This window comes from Scomber japonicus, chromosome 9, assembly GCF_027409825.1.
Source record: "Scomber japonicus isolate fScoJap1 chromosome 9, fScoJap1.pri, whole genome shotgun sequence".
NCBI classification, from domain to species: domain Eukaryota; kingdom Metazoa; phylum Chordata; class Actinopteri; order Scombriformes; family Scombridae; genus Scomber; species Scomber japonicus.
Window position 1 is genome coordinate 26,932,492 of NC_070586.1, and position 21,345 is coordinate 26,953,836.

General features: G+C 39.6%; 1 protein-coding gene across 1 annotated transcript; it reads left to right on the forward strand.

Moving 5' to 3' along the window:
• Nucleotides 1-182: 182 nt before the first annotated feature.
• Nucleotides 183-19,266, forward strand: antxr1a (ANTXR cell adhesion molecule 1a). Its single transcript, XM_053324764.1, has 18 exons — nucleotides 183-458; nucleotides 2,751-2,822; nucleotides 2,903-2,974; nucleotides 3,565-3,646; nucleotides 3,820-3,853; nucleotides 4,603-4,682; nucleotides 5,267-5,335; nucleotides 5,933-6,013; nucleotides 7,130-7,190; nucleotides 7,545-7,643; nucleotides 9,681-9,750; nucleotides 9,853-9,931; nucleotides 10,252-10,347; nucleotides 12,001-12,042; nucleotides 12,961-13,056; nucleotides 13,319-13,486; nucleotides 14,327-14,407; nucleotides 17,405-19,266. The coding sequence occupies exons 1-18, from the start codon at nucleotides 301-303 to the stop codon at nucleotides 17,843-17,845; spliced, it is 1,881 nt and encodes a 626-aa protein (XP_053180739.1). The 5' UTR covers nucleotides 183-300; the 3' UTR covers nucleotides 17,846-19,266.
• The last annotated feature ends 2,079 nt before the right edge of the window (nucleotides 19,267-21,345 follow it).

Sequence of the window (21,345 nt, forward strand, 5' to 3'; positions counted from 1 at the left end):
TGGGAGGTTGTGGAGATTTTCACCTCTTTGTGCATGCTGTGTTGGATCAAGTGATGTCCCAACAAGAGTCAGACCCACAACACTCATGCCTCCTCACTCTCCACTTCAACTTCAATGAGTTACTCTCATTCCTCTCCTTTGGATTATTACTCTTTTCGATGCTGAAGACGTGTGTGGAGGATTGAAAGAAGATTCTGCAAAGAGGATTATCTTTGCACCTACTTTTTTGCCAACTTTTTTAAAATTTAAGGTGGTTTTATTCATCATCTCACCTGTATAAGATTTTCTTCAGATGGAATAATGCCTTCGTGCTGGAGTAGAAGCTCCTGGTTTCCAGTAGTATTTGGTGCTGCGCTGTTTGTTCTCATTGCTGGCAATGTTGGACCGAACCAGGGCAGAAGGGAGGCAGGGTCATCATCATGCTTTGGAGGCTTTGATCTCTACTTTGTCTTAGACAAGTGAGTTGGTCATCCTATTCTACCTGCACATATAAGCTGACACACTTCAGAGGATGCATGAATATGCCAGTGAATGAATATATCATGTTGAAAAAGAAAATGACTTGTGTGAAAATGTGTTCATTCGGCATCGTATCATTTATCTCCAGTGACTGAACTTGAATCATAATTATGCATGAAGTGCACTAACATTGTTATATGTTTTTATTTCGTTCTCTTATTGAAAATAACAATCTGACAAATTATGTCAAGATGTCAGCAGTTCTTTTGTTATCATTGTGCACCCTGGTGTGAGGTCAATCACAAAAATGGATAGATGCACCAATGATGCAATGCTCTAATATGCCTAAATCTGTATTTCAGCATGGCTTATGTCCATGGATGGTAATGATTAGTGGTGTGTTAGTTCTTCTTTTCACCATTCAGTTGCAGGCTGCACAGACCAACAGGCTTTTATCCAGAACTGCTTGCTAATAAGTGTGTATTTTCCTTTTCCTGGATTTTTATCATTTTATTAAATATGATTATTTTATCATAATCTGTGTTTCTCAAATAGGACACAGAAGATACAAAGTGACTTGCAGCTTCCATGTTTATCTAACCTGGATTTAGTGATCTGTGTTTTTCCTTTTAGCCATGCCACTCTGTCAACTGATCAAAGTAATCAAATTAAATTGCTAATTAAGAAAATGTTGGTAGCTCCTGCAGGAATCTGGAGCATATACATGATGCATTTCTGACTAAAACTGCATTATAAATGTATCTAAACAGAAATTGAGCAAAGACAGTCAAATGAAAACAGTTTAAGGCTTTCAGAAAGTGTCAGGATTTTTTCATCTGGGACTTGTAGGGAAACTTGAATATGCAAATATGCACACAGTTCCTTTTCTTTGGGACTGACTAAGGTAAACATACCGAGGCTGTTGCCTTTGGACTGTAACACAACATTAAGACATTTGTGTTTTGCAGAGCTAACATGAAAGTGTGCGAGGCGGGGGGGGGGGTTGTGGTTTGGGTTTTTTTCTTGTTTTATTCTCACAAGCTATGTATGCCAACTAGGTCAACAACACATTCGTCATACACATTATCCAACTCATTGTTTTTTTTATCTGGAAGATGAGACTGGAGGATTGTTGTCTGCCATCTTCCTCTGTAGCTCTGTAGCTCTACTGTTTCGAGTCTCTCCCTCCATGGTTGGTGATGGATTTTCCAGTTGTCCTATAGTACATGTCAGTGCCAACTCCCAGCACACTGCTGTTTTTCTGAGGGGAAATCAGGCAACTCTGTGGAGAGAGTAATTGCTAGAGTGACCCATGTTCTAATGGCACAGATTTTTGTTGCATCAATTGACTGCATTAGCTGTTTTTCTTTTCTTTTTTTTTTACTGTCTTTTCTCCCCCCGTGGGAACTTAGCTTGCCCTGCTTTTTAGCAGCAGTGTCCTCCACCTGCCTCCACTGTCTTTTCGCAGAATGTGCCTGATCTCTCGACTCTTTTCTCTCTTCTCTTTCTGCACTGCCCTTTCTCCATTAAGTCCAGATGTTCTAGTGTTTTAGCCTGCTGGCTGGGCTGTTTGTGCTGGGACTTGTGTCATGGTAACAATGGAAAAAAATAGGTGTTTTGCAAATGTTGCAAGGGGATGCAGGGTTATAAAAACAGTTTAAATGAAAGACAATTTGATACACATCGGCAGTGATACAAAGACATAAAGAAAACATCCAAGCTCAAAAACATCTCTTTATTAACCAAACACCACTCAGATAGAACTGTATTTTGATATTTATAGAGAAATGATTTGATGATGTGGATGACTACACTGATAAGCTTCCCTCCATCTAAATCTAAAATCTCTTTATCTTCATTTTGTCACAACAGCAGTGCAGGATACAGAGGACTTAATGGCGGTTGGAAAAAATGTGAATAACAACTGCTCAGATTTGACTTCATTAGCTTTGAGGGAATATAGTGTAAGATTAATAACCACACTGACCTAGTTATGATCACAGAGCTGGTTGCATGGAATGAGTGTTCATTCATCTTACTTGAATAACACTGGTATAACAGTGGGTGCGTTATAAAGATGTTAACAGTAATGTGATGACATCACCGCTACTCCATAGAGTAAACCAGCTGTGCTGTCCAAAGCGTTTACTCACTGTCTTCCCTCCTAGAAGCAGCCTGTTTTTAATTATGACAACACGTAATTAACAACCAGTAGCACGCAGATCCTTCAGATGCATTTCAGTAAAAGAAAAATTCATTCTCACATTCTCACATTCTCTTCTTTTTTGTAGATCTGGGAGTGTGCAGAATCACTGGACTGAAATCTACCACTTTGTTGAGCATCTAGCTCATAAATTTATAAGGTAAAAAAATCATTGTGTCTTTGGGAAAACATGTAACAATAAATGTTACTGATGTATTTTTTAATTCTCTTTGACTTCAGTCCACAGTTGCGGATGTCTTTCATTGTGTTCTCCACAGAGGGAAGGATTTTGATGAGTCTGACAGAAGACAGGTGGGTGCAGATCCCTTTCCTAAGTGTTTTTAATCCTTTGTTTTTCTATTATCCATCTGAATGGAATGAATGTAATACCAGATTTGGACACAGATCACACACAGTTATGATCCTTCCAAATTTTTATGACCAAGAAGAGATTCCAGACAGATAATTTCCCTTGCCGTGATCTGTCTACAGTGCCTTCAGTCTGGGCAGCTATTTCATCATGTGGTTTTTGACACATTGTGGGCTGTGAATGTGTCTAATCTTTCCTTAGCAGAGCATCTCGACAGCCGCAAAAAACTTTTCACAGTTTCACAGCTTCCCTCATATCTTATTAGACAAACGGTTCATTTCCTGTCGATCTGCGTGACAATCTCTCATGCCAACATACACCAACATTGTTTCAGTTCATTCATCTGTTACACATTGCTGGTATTTTCTGCAAATATTGGACTCACGGAAACTATTATTCTGTTACCACATCTCACAGTGTCTGTTTTGATCCCAAAGTATATGTTCACAAGTTAATCTAACAAAATAAATGTTTTCATTCAGATTAGATTATCAGCAATGTGGATTAACTCGTCTCTGGTTTATCTTCTCAGAGAACGTATCCGCAAAGGTCTGGAGGAGCTCCAGAGGGTTCTTCCAGGGGGAGACACCTTCATGCATGAGGGCATCATAAGGGTGAGCCGCACATCCAACTCAAAGCTTTATCTGTACCATCGATCCAGTACAAACAGAACACAGTCCAGAGAACTAAATTGCTGTTGTGTGTGTTGAGAGAGTGTTCGCTTTATTCACTGCATGCTACCAGATATCCCACTGTTTCAATCCAGCTTGTCTTTTTTTCTCCACAGGCCAGTGAGCAGATATACTATGGAAACACTGAAGGTGGGTATTGCTTTTCTTTGTTCAGATTCATCTATCTACTTACCTACCTACCTAAATTAACTTAAATTATTTTAAATATAATTACATTTTTAGTTCAGTTTATCTCTCTCACTTCCTCAATAAACATTGATCTCAGCAGCTTTGTGTTTAGGAAACTTAAGCATCATTCAGGAGAACTCCTAACAGCAAGAAGACACTTTGTTAATATGTCTACAGGTTAAACCAACACTTGAATGTAGGATAGAGTTTGGGGGACATCCAACCCGAAATAAAGAACTAAAACTTTAATCTGCTGCATAAAATTGATATTTTACCATTTGGTGTATTATTCTCTGTTTTTGTTCTATTTTAAACAAAACTGGATAGTTATATGGCCCCAAGCTTTTACAAATGATTCAAACTAAACAACCTGACAAGGTAGAACATATTCAACTCAAGGAAATATGTAACCTTGGATGAGGAGTTGCAAGTGTATTTTGTATCTTTTAAAGGGTTAGAAGCCAAAAAAGTTTGAAAACCACTGTGTTATGTGACAGTTTGGATTTGCCCCTTGACCTGGAATTAGTTTTGTGGCAGCTCAGGAACAACTGTGTTTATGTTTAAATGGGCTGTCTGATGCAATCTTCAGATTGTGCAATTTAGATTACAATGAGTTCGACTGTAATGTCAATGGTTATTTTCAATGGATTAGAGGTTCAGTGAAGTGAGTGAAAGCACACCAGGAGTGACCAAATGCTTTCTGTCTGCAGGTTACCGCACTGCCAGTGTTATCATAGCTCTGACAGATGGAGAGCTGCACGAGGATCTTTTCTACTATGCTGAGAGAGAGGTGTGTGAGATAAAGAGACTTTAAATAGGTCACACATATTATAACCAGGTGAAACGTGATGGAGATGGACCACATCAAACACTGCCAGCCTATACATCACTGCTTTGATCCTAATACCTTATTGGAGGGGAAATGGGGTCAGAGCAATTTATACATCAGAGCCCAGTCATTTTCCACACATCTGCACTTGGAGACATATGGATGTCTGCGGTAGAGACATATGGATGTCTGCAGTAGAGACATATGGATGTCTGCAGTAGCTTGAAATGCTGCCTCTTGGTAGCTTAGGTTGTTTATTCAGTGTCAATACCAGAAACCTCCACTGGGAAATAAGAAATATAGCTTGTGTGTTCTGTTTGGTTTTCAGGCATTGGTCTGACATTTCTATTATTGTATGATGATTGGTCAATATTTTTCACTTGGAACATGGTGTTGCCCAACTTCTTGTAGAATCTGGTTAGAAGCCAGAAAAACACACAGCCTTTCTTACTATGTTGTTGATGATGTGAAATGCAGACAAGTAATTGAACCCAGGTGCTGAGTGTCTTCCTGTTTTTGCTGTGCAATGTGTGCATACCTGACAGGCCAACCGTTCCCGAAGTCTGGGTGCCTCTGTTTACTGCGTGGGGGTGAAGGACTTCAATGAGACACAGGTGTGTTTTTCACTAAATTTTAACCTGTACCTTAATGTCTCATGACATCTAAGCTCCAGGGAGTGAAATGGATAGTGAGAGTATAAATTTAAACCATCATGTTGAAAACACTATGAAACTATGTTTTTAAGATGTTATATCACGTATAACACCACATAAAGGTGCAGTCCATCCCAACTTAAAACTTCCACTACTATCTAGTCTTTCTTATATCAATCAAAACTATTTATGGAACCACCAAATACACAGCAAGTTAACACTCAGGCTGCCAACACAGGTAAATGTTATCTAGTTAGTCTAAGCAAAGATTTAAAATATACATGACATTTGCCTAATCATTTAAACAGCATTTTTTGTAGCATAGGCTAATGAATGCAATGTGAGTCAAATAGCCTGCATACATCATTTCGTAGTAAGAATTTGTAGTAATTTATTTTTAAGTATGTCACAAGCTGTGTTTGATCAGGCAAATTTGTGGGAAGTTTCAGCCAACAAGTGCACAACAAGATGATGACTGAGAAGCCCTGGATGTCATGATTGTGCAACTGTTATTCATCATTGTGCTCATGTGTTATTGAAACCCTTTCTTTCTTTTAGCTGGCAAAGATTGCTGATAGTAAGGACCATGTCTTCCCTGTGAATGATGGATTCGAGGCTTTGCAAGGGGTCATTGATTCTGTAAGTATTTCAGGTCTGGCCATATACATGTTCAAGCAGCACTTATGTTCTTATTGGGTTATTGGGTTCATTTTTTTATTCAGTGGCCACAGGTTTGTCTTTAAGATGCACTTAACAATTTAAAACACCACTCCTGTGCTAAAGGGACATTTTTGGGTTCCGGGGCATTACTGGACTATAACAAAATCACAACAGCTACTGTACATACAGTATTTAGTAGTTACAGATGTGGTTTAAATAGCTACAGCTACATATATACATCTGGATATAGTTAGCATCTGTATGTAAAGCTGATGTTAGTAACATAACACCCATACAGTTACATAGTGACAGTAACAAACTTTATTTCTAGCTTTGCAAGGAGAGATGATTCCTCTGTTAATGTGGTTTATAAATTACCTTCTCTAACATGCACCTGTCCTAATGATGACTCAATGATATTGAATGAATCACAATTGAAAAATATTTTTTTTACATAAATGGAATTCATGTTATCTATCCTCACATTTACTTCTTTAATCTGGCAAGGCACTGATCAAACAGCACGAAACCAGTTCTAAATCATTATAAGCTCTTCCATCCTTGGAGGCTGGCCAGTGACAGAATTCCAGGGAAACCAGCTGCGACTGTGACTTTCCTGCTTTAGATCAGCATGGCTAATATCTGGCCAAACATGATCAAAGTGTTCACAGTATCTCTTAAGATCCACCTCAGTGGTGTTGACTTAAATTTCTTAAATGAGAAATGAAAATTTGTTTCAATGGAGTTAAAGGTCAGGCAGCTGACTATGATCTGGAGCAGATTAAATACCTCCTGAAAGATGTTGCGTCTTACTCATATGAGCTTGGTGGTGTTCCATGAATCAGTATTATATACTTTGTCTTCAGGGTTATACAGTGAGTATGTATTTTCCTGGAGAGCAGAGTGTAAATAGCACCTTCAAGTGGAAAAAACTTAATCAGTACATTAAACGTCATGACTTTGGGTGAAATTGGCCGTGAGATTAAAAAAGAAAAGCTTACCATAAATGACAGACGCTGATACTGCGAGAAGAAAGAGCCAAATTATCCCCTTTAGAAGACTGAAATAATTATGCTTTTCTCCTCATTTATTCAGATCCTGAAGAAGTCCTGTATCGAGATTCTGGCAGCAGAGCCCTCCAGTATCTGTGCAGGAGGTAAGGCGAGGAAGATTCACCTCCCCTTCATCCTCATCGGGCCAGTGTAATTAATATCGACACACAGAATGATTAATCATTTAGGCCATTATAATGTCATTATTTGCCTTTTTCAAATGTATCATTTTAGTCATTAGAAGAAAGTGTTTTGTATGGGGGTTGTTGACTACAGAGGAGTTGGCAACAAAACTTTTCAGTGAGGGCATTTCAAGGCAGTAACCACTGTGATAGCTCATACTGTTTGTTGATAATGCTAAACTGAACATCACATACTGGTACCTTGAACCAGAGAAGAAATTAATTATATGGTTCAGTTTTTAGGATGACATTTGTGTTTCTCTTTGTCTCACCCAGAGACCTTCCAGGTGGTGGTGAGGGGAAATGGATTCCTTCACGCTCGCAATGTCGATAAGGTCCTGTGCAGCTTTCGCATTAATGACACCCTTACTAAGAGTGAGTCAAAGATCATTTAATATCATTGAGTTGTTGAAATGTTGCTGTCCTTGATTCACAACAAGTAGCATTGTGTGTTTAGAAGTACTTTAAATGAATAAATAAAGCTGAGTACTCACTAAATTCACAATCAAAACAATCAGTCACTTAGCTTGAACTCTCAAACAGGCAACTATGCTGGGATTACTGGTATCATTACTTTTTGTTTTAAAGAACAGAGTGTGCAATTTTATAGCCAGGAAAGGAGTCATAACAAGAGATGCTAGAGAAACAGAGCCACACACGAGGAAGGATGCAACCGTTTTTCCCGCAGTATTTACAAGTGGCTTACTGTAATGTTGCGTAACCACTTCCCACCATGGATGCCACAGCAACTGCAGGAGGCACTGCCCTAATTACAAAGCACGATATTCACTAGCATTCAGGCATGACAAAAAAATTAGGCAGAAGTGTTGAAAAGGTGTTTCTTTTACGCTGTGCTAGTGGCATGGCTTGGCTTTATGGATGGAAATTTAAGTCGGTTGGTTGGTTGGTCATTTCAAAACGCTTCTATCATGAGGTACAGCCTCATCGAGCTGCTTACATGTCAGTGTGTCCTCACATCTCCATCAATTAACTGTAGTTTTTTTTCAATAAATATGCATGATAACACACATGTAATAGCTATTATACAATAACTGCTAATATCAGTAGTTATCCAGAGAGAGTGTTTTCTTCATTTTAATGATGAATACTTTGATGGTTCCAAGGTATCTTTCTCTTTAAAATCAAATCTTCTCAGTATTAATCAAATGTTAAGTTTCTCAGAATCACATTGTTTTTTGTGTGTTACAACATCCTGTAAACACAGGTCATGGAAACAAACAATCTGAGTCAAATTTGCCAGTCCCATTATACTCAAATACTGCTCCAGATTCATTCACTTCTCTACACACTATTCTCCCTTACTTGTTTATTTCACATCACATTAAATGAAAATAATGAGGCCATGGCTTAGCTTGCCTGGAGTTAAATGCATGAAGATCATGAAGGTAAACCATTACTTTTTACTTTCCCTTCATGATGACTCCTCCACTCAGGCCCTCTGCATACTTTGCAAATATGGTGAAATATTAAAAAGGAAGGCAGCAATATGTAACTACATGTGTTGAGCAGATGAATCAATGTTTGACTCTACGGGCCTCCAGGAAAAAGTAGCAGCAAATACAGTCAGGCGTGCTGGGATTTGGCAGGTATTGTCTTGCACTGTCCTCAGCTATCCATTGCTTTGGTGACAGATGTTGCAGCTATGGTGCAGTGGACAACACTGAACTGTGTTAATAATGGGAGACAAGCTTTTAAAGGAATAGTTCAACATTTTGGGAAATACATTTATGATCTTTGAGTGGAATTATCATTTTGGCCTAGTTTATATTGACACTGACTGTTGATCTCTCCCCTGCTGTCCTGAATGTTTCTAGAGAAGAGCAGCCACGACCCATTCAGCTCTTGTTGATATGCTCAGTTCTGGGGTATGTTTTCCCCCTGCCAGCATAAACAGACTTGGGTGACGATGCTTGTTCGAACTGCTTTCTTAAAAGCCAGCTGGAGACAGAGAAGACCTACATTTGTCTGAACAAAAAAAATAGCTGTGGTGAAATGTTTCTGAGAGGCATACAGATGTCTTTAGACAACAAAGCACTTTTCTTCTCAGACAGTTTGCTAATCGATTTACAGTGAAAGATGTGACATCATTAAAGTTTTGTAAACACATGGTTGTACATGGTTTCCCCCTTTCTTACTGTCATCTACTGAATTAAAATTAAATCATGTGGTGTTCGTCAGTCAGTAAAATAATTTAAAGCACTTTTAAACAATGACATAATTTGAGATGTGTGATTTGGGTCATGATTTTGTGGTATCCAAAGTGGTGAAACATTATGGTTTGGGAACTTTGTATGTCAGTGGATACTACTGACTGTTACCACAAGACAAGACTGGAATGTTTGGCTGATGCTTTCACTGTTTTTCATGACCCTTTCCCCTCTTCTTCTCTAGTGGTGAAGCCTTTGATTGTGGAAGATACATACCTTCTCTGCCCTGCGCCAGTGCTTCAAGATGAGGGAATGTAAGTCCTATAATTTATTAAAATCAATGTGAGGTTTGTTATGACGCCCCACCCGCTTTGAACATGAATGATGGCTGAGGCATTTTTCTCTTTCTTCTCCAGGGCAGCAAACCTTTATGTCAGCATGAACGAAGGTCTCAGTTTCATCTCGAGTTCAGTCACCATCACCACTGTTGGCTGTGTGAGTACAATATAATATACCAACATTTACCTTTGAAGCTGTAGTTTTTTTTAAGTCATGGTGAATTCCAACAGTAGAAACAAACAGACTAGCACTAACACCAGGCAAAACCAATCCAAACACGCCACATCAAGCTCAAGATGATCTGACTGATGATGCAAACTGAATAGTGTTTTAAGCATCGATTCCATTGAAGCACAAAATAAAACAAAAAAAGGCTTCTTTCCCGCACAAGCATTAAGCTTAGATTAGTGGTTTACATCTATGTAGTGCCCTGCATATTCAGACAGTCTGTGTTGATGTGTCTGTCTTTGTCACAGTCTGATGGGACCATCCTGGCCATAGCTCTGCTCATCCTGATGCTGCTCCTGGTCTTGGCTCTCCTCTGGTGGTTCTGGCCTCTCTGTTGCACTGTGGTGAGTCCTCTAAAGTGCTGATGCAACAATAGCATGCTTTAAAGATAGATGTTAGTCTTTTCCTTTCAAATTTCAGATGACTTCAAACTGTTTTAGAATGTGGTGACCTTGCTTTGTGAACTATAAGGCAGAGAAAAATGTCTTTTCCAGGTCTGTCCTGTCTAGCTAACACCCCCTAAGGCATCTTATTAACCTAAACACCAGTGCCATGGTGAAAAGTTTAGGGTCTATGAGTCAATAATATGCACCTCTGCAGCTGAACATAGTCCACATCCAGAAGAAGTTAAGGCCACTGGGTAAACGTGTGTTTAAGCAAGTATACTGCTGTTGAAATAATTTGTGTTTAAAAAGGTCACAGCAGTTGACCCCCAAGTCTCACCTCTCAATACAATACCACAGTTTATTCACTGGAAGACCTACAGTGCTAAGTCTATCTGTTAGTTAGTCTGCTTCTTCAACAGTAATGGGACTAAATGAGGTGAATGTGGAAGCAAAACCCCACATAGCCTGCATGTTTTTGATTGATACTGTTGTTACTATGAGATTGTAGAAGAAGAAAATATAACTCACCAGGAATAAAAGTTTTACGAAAGGTATTTTTATGACAGTCATCTGCTCTGAATACAGCAAGAGGAAATGTGCATGGAAAAACATGTCTGTGCCATTATTTGGACAGCAGTCAAACTGCCAACATCACAAAATTGCAAACTGTAAAAAAAAAAAAAATCTGTATTTCTCTTTTCTTTTCTTTACGAAGACACCAGTGTCTCTTCAAAATCCACAGCAGAGCTGGAAGCAGGAAAGTTTCAAATTGCCAGAGAAAGATGTCAGCTTTTACAACATGGCTGTCCCTCCCTTTACTTTTTCTGTTCTTGTCCATTTAGTTGCAGTTGAGATCCGTGTGGCTCTGTTTAGGAAAGCGATGCTAGGTTACCATGGGGAATCATTTTGTGTTCCAGGATTTGGAGAGGCATAGAGGAAAATCACAAATAAGAATCAGAATCACTGAATTTGCCAAGTGCATTTAATGTTGAAGAAACTGACTTTATCACCTCGGTAAAAACCATCTGTACTGACAACTCATGTGCATACATACGTAGTGGCAACGACAGCAAAGGCATAAGGGGTATACAAGGACATAGTGTCAAACATAGACTAAACTGTGCAGGATAAGAAAACAAACATTCTGTCTATGTGCAATCATGCAGTGCAACATACTCTGATGGAAAAGTGAAAAAAACACACTCACATAAACTGGAAAAAAACTAAAGTAGAATTACAATAACATTTTATCCATAACATCGCCCCATGCAGAAAGTAACAAGAAAAAGATACAGTATTTATGAGCCCTGTTACTTTTCTCTTCTCCTAATCAACAACCTCAGGCCAAAAAATCTGGCTAGCAGATTTCTAGGTCAGTGCATTGCTCTTGTTAAATAGCGGAGACTTAGAGGAAAACAACAATTCCTAAGCCATGTGTTGTTGTGTAACCATCTTGTTGCACACAGAACGCACTGCTGTGACATGCAAGTTATACAAAATCCCATTTTGATACATGATACATGTGTTTGCGACTTTTGTCATTTCCTGATATATAAGAGCACCGTCCAACCTTTTCCCTCTCTCATGCAATCTGTTTTTCCGCCTCCTCAGATCATCCATGAACCCCCACCGCCAGCTGTAGAGGAGAGTTCGGTAGGAGCTGTCTTGACTGTTTCTTATGACTCAGAGAAAGCTCATTATTAAAGTTTCAGACTGCTGCCAATGTTTAGGTTGTGTAATTGTTTAGTTTACTCTGACGTTTTAAACCTCAATGACCACACAGCGTCATTCACTCACTCCAAGGCATAAAACTTTGATTCATTTAGTGATTCACCAAATGTGCTGTAAGTTGACGCCCTCTTAGCATAACAATGAAATCCTGACTTTTACTGTTTTTTGTATCCCTCCCCTGTTTTAAAGAGGACATATGTGATTTGAATTCATGTTTTTTTAAACAATCTTCTCTGGAGCTCTCTGGTCCTACTTTGATTATGATGTGAAGTAATTCTGACTAATCAGATTATTTGATCAAAGTTGTGCTAATAAATTGCATTATGGCTACCCTTCAAACATAGTGCACGCCACTGTGGCACAGAACCATGGCATTTATTAAGACAGCTTGAAGTGGAAATTATGTTTTAAGAGGGGAATTTATTCCCGAAAGAGACCAGGAATCAAATGACAACCATGGCCTGTAACACAAATTTCAGTGTTCAGTGTAACGTCGTCTGCTTGATGTCTTTGTAGATTATTAGTCAGACAGGGAGCATTAAAGAGCTGAAACATCACAAGATTGGCCAGTGGGCTTTGTCATTTCCTCTGATCTGCAGAGAGGGGGCAAAAATTTGGATTAAAGTGGGGATAGCAGACAGAAGCAGAAGGACCGGATGACCCTGTTAGGGGGTCTTTGCCCTTGGTAGCTCCAAGGTGCTCATATGTATAAATCTGTGGTGATATAATTGTGCAAATTATTGGGTGAATTTAACCTTGTGAAACAGTTATTTAAGGCAGTCAAATGGCTCATTTAAAAAGTTCACACAATCAAACCTGCTTCATGTCACTCTCCCACAGGATGATGAGGATTTAGAAACCCCTAAGAAGAAATGGCCGACTGTAGATGCCTCCTACTATGGAGGAAGAGGAGTTGGGGGAATCAAAAGGATGGAGGTGAGATCTAGTAAAAATGAACAAGGATGATTGAATGCTTGCCTTTATTATCCCACAGAGATAAGTGTTTGCTGTGTGGCACTTAATTGAACAAACACAGTCAAACATGGAAGAAGACATACACCAAATGTGCAATTCTTACTATCAGTAAGCTCTAACCATAGTGTTGCATTCACTAATTTTCTCATGATGTCACACATTTAAAGGTAGTGTCTGCCACTGTCACTGAGTCACTGATAAAGCTCAGACTCTCCATTTTTAGGTTCGCTGGGGCGAGAAAGGCTCTACTGAAGAAGGAGCGAAGCTGGAAAAGGCCAAAAATGCCAAAGTGAAGATGCCCGATCAGGAGTATGTGCAGACCCCCATGCGCGTTCTCAACAATGGCATGCACAAACCCTCAGGGCCACGCAAGTGGTACTCACCCATCAAGGTACCAGAACAAGCAGCCAAGAGGAAACTGAGTGTGGGGAATGTGTTTTGTCTGCAGATGCTCTTTCAAGTCTCATTTTTGACAACTTATAGAAATGACAACTATCCAACATAAAAATAGGAGATGTTGGGGGATTAGTGAGATATTTATATATCCATATAGCTCAACTTACTTTTAATTTATAAAAGCTCTTGTGGTTCTTTAATAGCTCTGCTGGGACGAGCTTTGTTTCAACTGTTAGCATGTGTACTGCATAAAGTACCGCATCTGTTACAAATTACTCCATGTTAATCTGGCTAAGGGTATGTAAGTAATAACGTTATTAAAATGTTGTAGTGAAAGTGGCATAAGATGTGTTAAGGTAATAATACTAAGGTGACTACTGGCACACAGTCCCTTCCTCCAGGGCCAGCATGGGGTTAAAGGACTCGTATTGAAGCCTTCCCAGTCAGTGGGGGATTGCTAATAGAAACCAGACTCTTGTTGGACTGACCTCCAGGGAACAGAGCTGCAGAGCCAGCAGTTTTGTGAGGAAAAACAGCTGCTTTTTCTGCCCTTATCCTCAAAGTATTTGTTGTGTTTAAAACTATGAAGAATCAGTTCACATTGAGACTGTCTGAGTGTGTCACTTTGAAATGGCTACAGGATTATACTGGTCATATAATTGCAGCTGTAGTGTGGATTTTGTGGACCCGCCGATGGCTTGAGTGGGCATTGTGACCCCCCCCCCCCACCCCCCACCTCCTCCCACCACAAAAATGAGTTAATATCAGAAACTTGATAAAGGTTTTTGTCAGCTGAAATGGTTTCTAAGTTTGAGTTTTTTCTCTTCTTCCACAGAGCAAGCTGGATGCATTGTGGGTACTTTTAAGAAAAGGCTACGACCGTGTATCTGTAATGAGACCTCACCCAGGTGACAAGGTAAGAATAACACAAACGCTACACAGGTAGGCATTATGTGAGTATCATTAATCAGCCTGTATTTTACTGCCTGATATAAGAACTTGGCATTGCATTCACATTTGGCAAAGAAGGTAAAAGACAAATGGTACAGCTGCGATCAATGAAGAAGTATGCAAAAAGACTCAGGGAAATGTGTGGTGAGTTGGGATTCAGACGGCAGCGTCTGACTACAGTGCACTGCAATGTAAAGATGTCTGGTGAAGTCATTATAAAAAGGCAAATGCAATTCCTCAAAGGCCAGCTGCACTGGTGGAGGGATAACAGAGCGATGACCTCTGCTGTTGGCAGCTAATATGTAGTCTGAGACTGTGAGATCTGCAAGTGTTGAAAAAATGTGCCAGGGGGAATTCTGTATATAATAATCTCTCACCCGCACGAGTTTATGTAACGCTTCATCTTTCTCTGAAGAAAGAAAACTGTGTTGATCTAAAAGCAGAAATTACCCTCAAGCTAGACAGACCTTCAGACATGTTCACATAATATATGTCATTGTCTTTCAGATTTTACATTTTAATTTAAGTATTTCGCATAATTACTAGTTAAGGTTACTTTATGGTTATCTGCATTATGTTAGACCAGTTTTGAATGCACCAACAACCCTGGCTGTGGTATCTGCTGTTAAACTCAGGCCTTTGCATACAGTCTGGGGAACAGCTGCTCTTACTGTTTTCACAAAGCTGCATAGGGTGGAATACAGCTGTGTTGACCTTTACATTATGTCTCAGAATATATAGCTGAACTGGGAGGATGCAACAATACTCATGTGGCCTTGAGGTTGGGGATGCCCTCATCACATGTGTTGCTGTTTCAACCCACAGCGACACAAGTGGAGAGAGAATAGCAGAGGCCAAGTTTCCAAGATCAAAATGTGAATTAAAAAAAAAAGTATCTAAAACTTACTGTTGATTACCCAACTTAACAAAGACAACAAGCAGTAATAATCCAGACTTTTACCTTTTTTGAGGATTTATTGTCATTATATTGTCAAGAAGATCTCTGGAAGAAAATAAGGCACCAGTTACATTAAATCACACTACACAACATTTATGTAGCAATAACCAACCCAATAAAGACAATGACATACATTTGTAATCAGTAATTTGTCTAGAAACAAATTGGAGCAAACCAAGACACTACAAGACACTACAATCAGCAGAATGGGAATAAATTCACTATCAGGACGTTTGCAATTTTTACAGGTAAAATTCAGCTCATACACCTGAGCCTCTATTTAAGTTATATTGTTGTCATTTTGATTATTTCAATTGTTGTACGAAGCCCTTGAAGTTCCAAAAGATTATATATTTTTTATCTTATACAGTATGCACAAGATAACCCTTTTTTAAAAACAAATCTTGTGACCTTTTGGAGGGGCTTGACCCCCACGTTGGAAACTGGGCTACACCACCTAACTGTATATAAAGTAGCTACTGTAAAACTAGCTCCACTTGGACCAGCTACAACAATAAAATATAATAATATTATTATATATATAATCTTAGTGCTTCTTCCACCACTGGGACTTTCAGAGAGGAGCAGAAAAAGCTACGTCAGGGTCTAATGGAAAATAAATGCAACAATTTATAAAGTGGACTAGCTCACTTTACTACACTCACAATCAGATAATGCTACCAGGCTGGATTTATATTCAGAGGATTACCTCTATGGCTTTTTTCCAGGACAGCCTACACAACACACCATAATTATAAGTGTACAAGTGAGTTCTCCTCACTATAAAACTCTTAATTAGTGCAGTGGATAAAAGCTCAGCTTTAGTATCCTTGATGATTTGCAGTAAAGCAGCTTGTTCTGGTTGCAATTACAAATCTCTTGTCAAAGCCTTACTTTTATAACTTCCCCTAAATGAATGCAATGTTTGGAGGAAGGCGATAGCTGATCCTACTGCCTGCCTGCAAGGAACCAAAGTTAAGTTCCTGTAACGCATCATATACTTCTGATTCTTTTAAGACCACCTGTGCTTTAATAGTTTGTATACAGTAAAGAGATTTTTAAAAAGACACAACACTACAGGTTAAAAAGTCAATATCAGTCATTGTAAAACACTTTTCTATCATACATATTTTCTTCACTACTGATTCATTTTGAGGTAAGTTGTAACTATACAGCATAAGAGTCCAAGCCTTATATTAAATGTCCCCCAGGCACTAAAGGAGTAAAAAATATAGGTTGAGTTTCTTTTTCCATCTTTGCCGAACAACGAGTCACTTTTCATGGTTTAACCTCTGAGGTCATTTCGCCCTGTGGGTAAATGAGAGGCACAGAGCTGCACTGTCATTCCTTATCAGCCCACTTCAACTCCCTGATCCCCTCAGTGCAGCTGCTCCAGAGGCGTAGCTTGTTTCTGGAAAATTATCTCTCTCAACATAACCTCACTTTGGTTTGGAGAGTGGTAGCTGTGTAACTTGTCCAGCTGAGGAGGGTAAACATACATTATTATTGCCTATTACTGAAACTATGCTGGCAAGTTTTCGCATATGTAGAGGTTTGTTCGAATTGAAATGTGGTCATGTAAGCTGTGTGTGGACAACACTTCTATAAGTGAGAGTCATAGTACCGTCTGCTGTAGTCATCAGTCCGTGAGATTTGCAGCAGAAACCGACAGGGGACATTTTTATATCTTAATTCTGCTGTCAGAGCAGGAAAATGTTGTGTTTTGTCAAAAGAATAAAAAAGTTTCTCTGAGCTCCAGACTCTTGTGCTTCATTATTTTTAGTTGTTTGCATTTATACTCTTTTAATAACATGACATTACATGAAACTTGAAGACTCTATTGCCCATACAATGAAGTAGGAGACATCTAATATCCAGCAGTTCAACAGTTCAATGAAATAAGAGATTTTGGAATTTGTAATGAGGGGGAAGAACTAAATGACAGTTGTTTATACAGTATGTTGTACATTTTGTTCTAAAATCTGGTTTGCTTTCACATTTCAGGGCAGATGCATGAACTTCACCCGCATTAAGTCTCCAGCTCCTCACTACCCAAACAACAATCACCACCTAGCTCCCATCTACAACCCTCCCAGCAGGAATCCACCTCCACCACAGGGCACCCTCCCACCAAGCCCCAACAGCCCTCCATCATCTCCGTCTTTCTCCTCCACCTGTCCACTGCTGCCTCCAACGCCTCCTCCCACCTACTCTACTCCGTCCCCTCCCATCACCCCTCCCCCTTACACCCCACCTCCCAACCGGGCTCTTCCTCCGACCACGTTGCACATACCTGTCCCGCCAGCGCTCCCACCCACCCCGCCCACCTCGCCCATCCCACCACCCCCTGCCTCCCCGACCAGCCCCCTACCTCCTCCTCCACAGGGACCTCCCCCAGGACGAGCCCCCCCACCTGCCCGCCCCCCACCGCGCCCTGGCCTGTAGAGCAACACGCGTCCCACCAACAATCAGCACATCCTTGATTGTACCTGCGAATGAGGGCATGTGGCCTTTCTGCCCCTGTGAAGTGGAGCAGTGAAGACATGTTTTATGCTATTTGTCTACAGTGAATTTTGTACACATCTAGCCCAACAGTGCAATTGCTCTGATGCTTGAATTACACAGACATTCCCTACAAATGAGGTCATGCAGACCGCCTCAAAAACATTTGCCTCTGTCTGTCTTTGGAGCTGCCTCAGGCCCTGTTGTCCCTTCCATGACCACACAAGTCAGGACAAAGCCCTGATGAATCCCAATCAAGCAGAGGATTAATGAAATGATCATAATACTAAAATATGTGCCTGTGTAACACTCCTGTCTTTTCTGATATGGGATAAACGACTCGTATCATATCTATGTTCCACATAGCCTACAGACTTGATTCAGTGGAATCTGAAACACCCCAATTTTTATTTTTTTTTGTCTTGAATGTTGAGCAACTGCATGCAATATTGTTTGAGTCAGCATTTTTTTAAGTGCCTCTTTTATACAACATAAATACATTCTTTATTTGTATTGTTTTTCTAATTCTTTAATCGCCTTGTAATTGCTGAATTGTAGATTACATTGTCTGAGATTGAACTTTGAAGTTAGAAAAAGTCACAGCTTGCAAACACACAATATTGTAGTATATGTGAAATAACATTGACTTCCGTCCTCACAACTTTTGACATCTACATGGTGTCAAACCAGCCTAATGTGAGTCACAGCTGGCCTATTTTTGGTGCACATCAGAGTAAACAGTGAATTGGGACACTAAATTAGCCCTATTACGATAACTGACCTTACAAAGATGGCTGCAGTCACCGCTATAGTTGCATATGCTCTGTCTATCGAGATGTGGACAAAAATATGTCAGAATCAGGGAAAAGCTTTGCACATTGCCTCACTCATCCACCTATGGTCCTTAACAGAGGTTGGGTTTAATGTAAATAATCATTTTTATATAACCATGTGTGTTTAGATATGTGTATGTGTGTATGATTGTGTATGTGTGTTGAAGAGAAAGAAACTGTATGTGTACCATCTGTATTTGTGACAGTACAGTAATTGTGACCATTACCAATATTAAGTTTTTCAGTTTCATTAAGAAAATCATCATTTTTTTTTGCACAAGACTCTTTCAATTCCTCTGGTCTTGGAACATACAAGCTGTTCTTTGATGCTGATCAGAAGAGTCTCAGAAGAACACAGTGCAGATTGCAAGCCCATATTTAGCACTCAGATATAGTCTGAATCTTATATTATCATGAACAATCTAAAAAGATAGTATGTAGCTCTCCACCAATGCAGCATGTACACATCTACAGTATGTCTGTTTCAGTCAAAATGAAAGTAAACCTTTAAATTGTATAACATTTTGTCTTTCTCTTTCTGTGTTTTCTTCCTAATACAATTCAGTTTCTTCATATCTCTATAACAGCCAGTATTCATTCTTTTGAAAACTCTTAACTTCATTGAATGTCTCCCACATGTTGTTTATTATGTTATGCATCATTTACATTTGGGTGAGATATGAACATACGCTGATTGCATGTGCCACTATTATTCACTTTCTGTTGTTTTAACAGTGATTTAGACAAGTGATATTGCCACTGGGATCATTGAGTTCAAACACTTGAGAGTGACTCTCTGCAGAAGCACTGTGTCTTTCACTCACTCCCTGAGATGGAAAAAAAGAGAAAAGAGTATGTAGAGCATGGCTAACTCATTCCAGATGTTCACATGTTGCATTATGTCACATGCACAAATGGAGTGAGCTATCTTGGAAAATATTAGACATCATCTAATCTTCAGGAAATATGGACAGTCTGCAGGAAAGGCGTGCTGGTGGTGCTAATCATTCATGACATAATTTGGAGGCAGTGGATAGAACAGCGTCCGTCTCATAAACACACATAAAGTGACGTTGATTAAGATTTCTTTCGTCATTTAAAATTGATGATATGCAAAGAGGATAGTCACACTTTGCTGTTTTCAATGAATATTCCATGTCACACACACACTGCGTGCAATGCAAGATACCCTAACACAGTTCCCAGCTTTTGTTTCCACTTTCTTTAAATAATTACAGCATGGATGTCTAATATATAATTCCAATATTATTGAATCATAAATTGGAAATATTTTGCAGACTTCTCCAACATAATAAAAAGTAAACAACAATAGGCATCAGTGTTAGGCTGTGTAGTGCCTCCGGAACAAATCAATTTTAGAGAAGAATTTAAGTGGTGTTTTTAATAAAAAAAATAAAAACATAACAATTTATTGGTAATTGAAGGTAGCTTTGTGTTAAACTAACATTCATTGGTGTCTGAACTCCATACAGCTTGTGTGTTAGATTAGATGACCAAGCTTATCTTCCTCTTAATTTAGATTTAGCCACTTCCCCTAATTTTTGTGGGAAGAGGCTAAATCTAAATTGTATTATTTACAACTAATGCATCTTCATTAAACAACTTTACATTTAGGCTTGTCGGATGATAGACACAGGTGTCAGTAATAACACAAATAATGCCTCTGCTCATTTAGGACCCTGCTATTTACTATGGTGGTGTGTGTTTCCTACTGTGACAGTTGTCTCCAGCTAAAAATACCTACACCTCAAGCTAGAGCAAATCTAGAGTCACTTAAAGATTGGTCACAATTTAGTGGCAAAATTGTACCAAAGCCATGTAGCTGCACTAATTAAGGTCACAGTGGCAGCAACACCTGTTAATTGTTACTCAATCACACTCAGACAACATAAAGCTGCTGTGATAGTTTGGGTCAGGGGTCTCCAAACTATTCCACAAAGGGCCATGTGGCTGCAGGTTTTAGTTCCAACCAATCAAGAGCACACCATTTGACCAATCAGCTGTCTGAAGACTGAGATCAGCTGATTAAATGAATCAAGTCTGGTGTGCTCCTGCTTGGTTGGAATGAAAACCTGCAGCCACATGGCCCTTTGTGGAATAGTTTGGAGACCCCTGGTTTGGGTTGAAGAGACAGGTGAAAGACTCGGATGCAGAAGACACTTCAGACAATGCTCTTTCTGGTCAGAAAATGGAAACTGCATTTGTTGCTATCCATGGCTGCCTTTTGCAATTACGCTGCAGCTGCACTTGAAGCCATAGTTGTGGTTAGTCAGTGCAATGAAATCCTTCTGAAAATTGCACTTGCTTTCATTAATGGCTTATCATTTTACCTTTCAACAATGCTAAAGCTGAATGCGTTCTTCAGGCTGACGTTGGCAGGTGTACTCCCCTCACGTGACAAATTGGACCGACAAGGACAATTGAGCTGCTCCACCTGGCCTTTATCACAGACCTTCAGACAAAGCAGCTGCTCTCCTGTGTGTGGTGGAGGGGGCACATCTGTGAAGCCATTCCTGTCATTGTTGCATGCTGTGCCTGCGCTTTGCCGACACTCGCTGTCTGTTTGCATGACTGTCATCCATTTGGCAC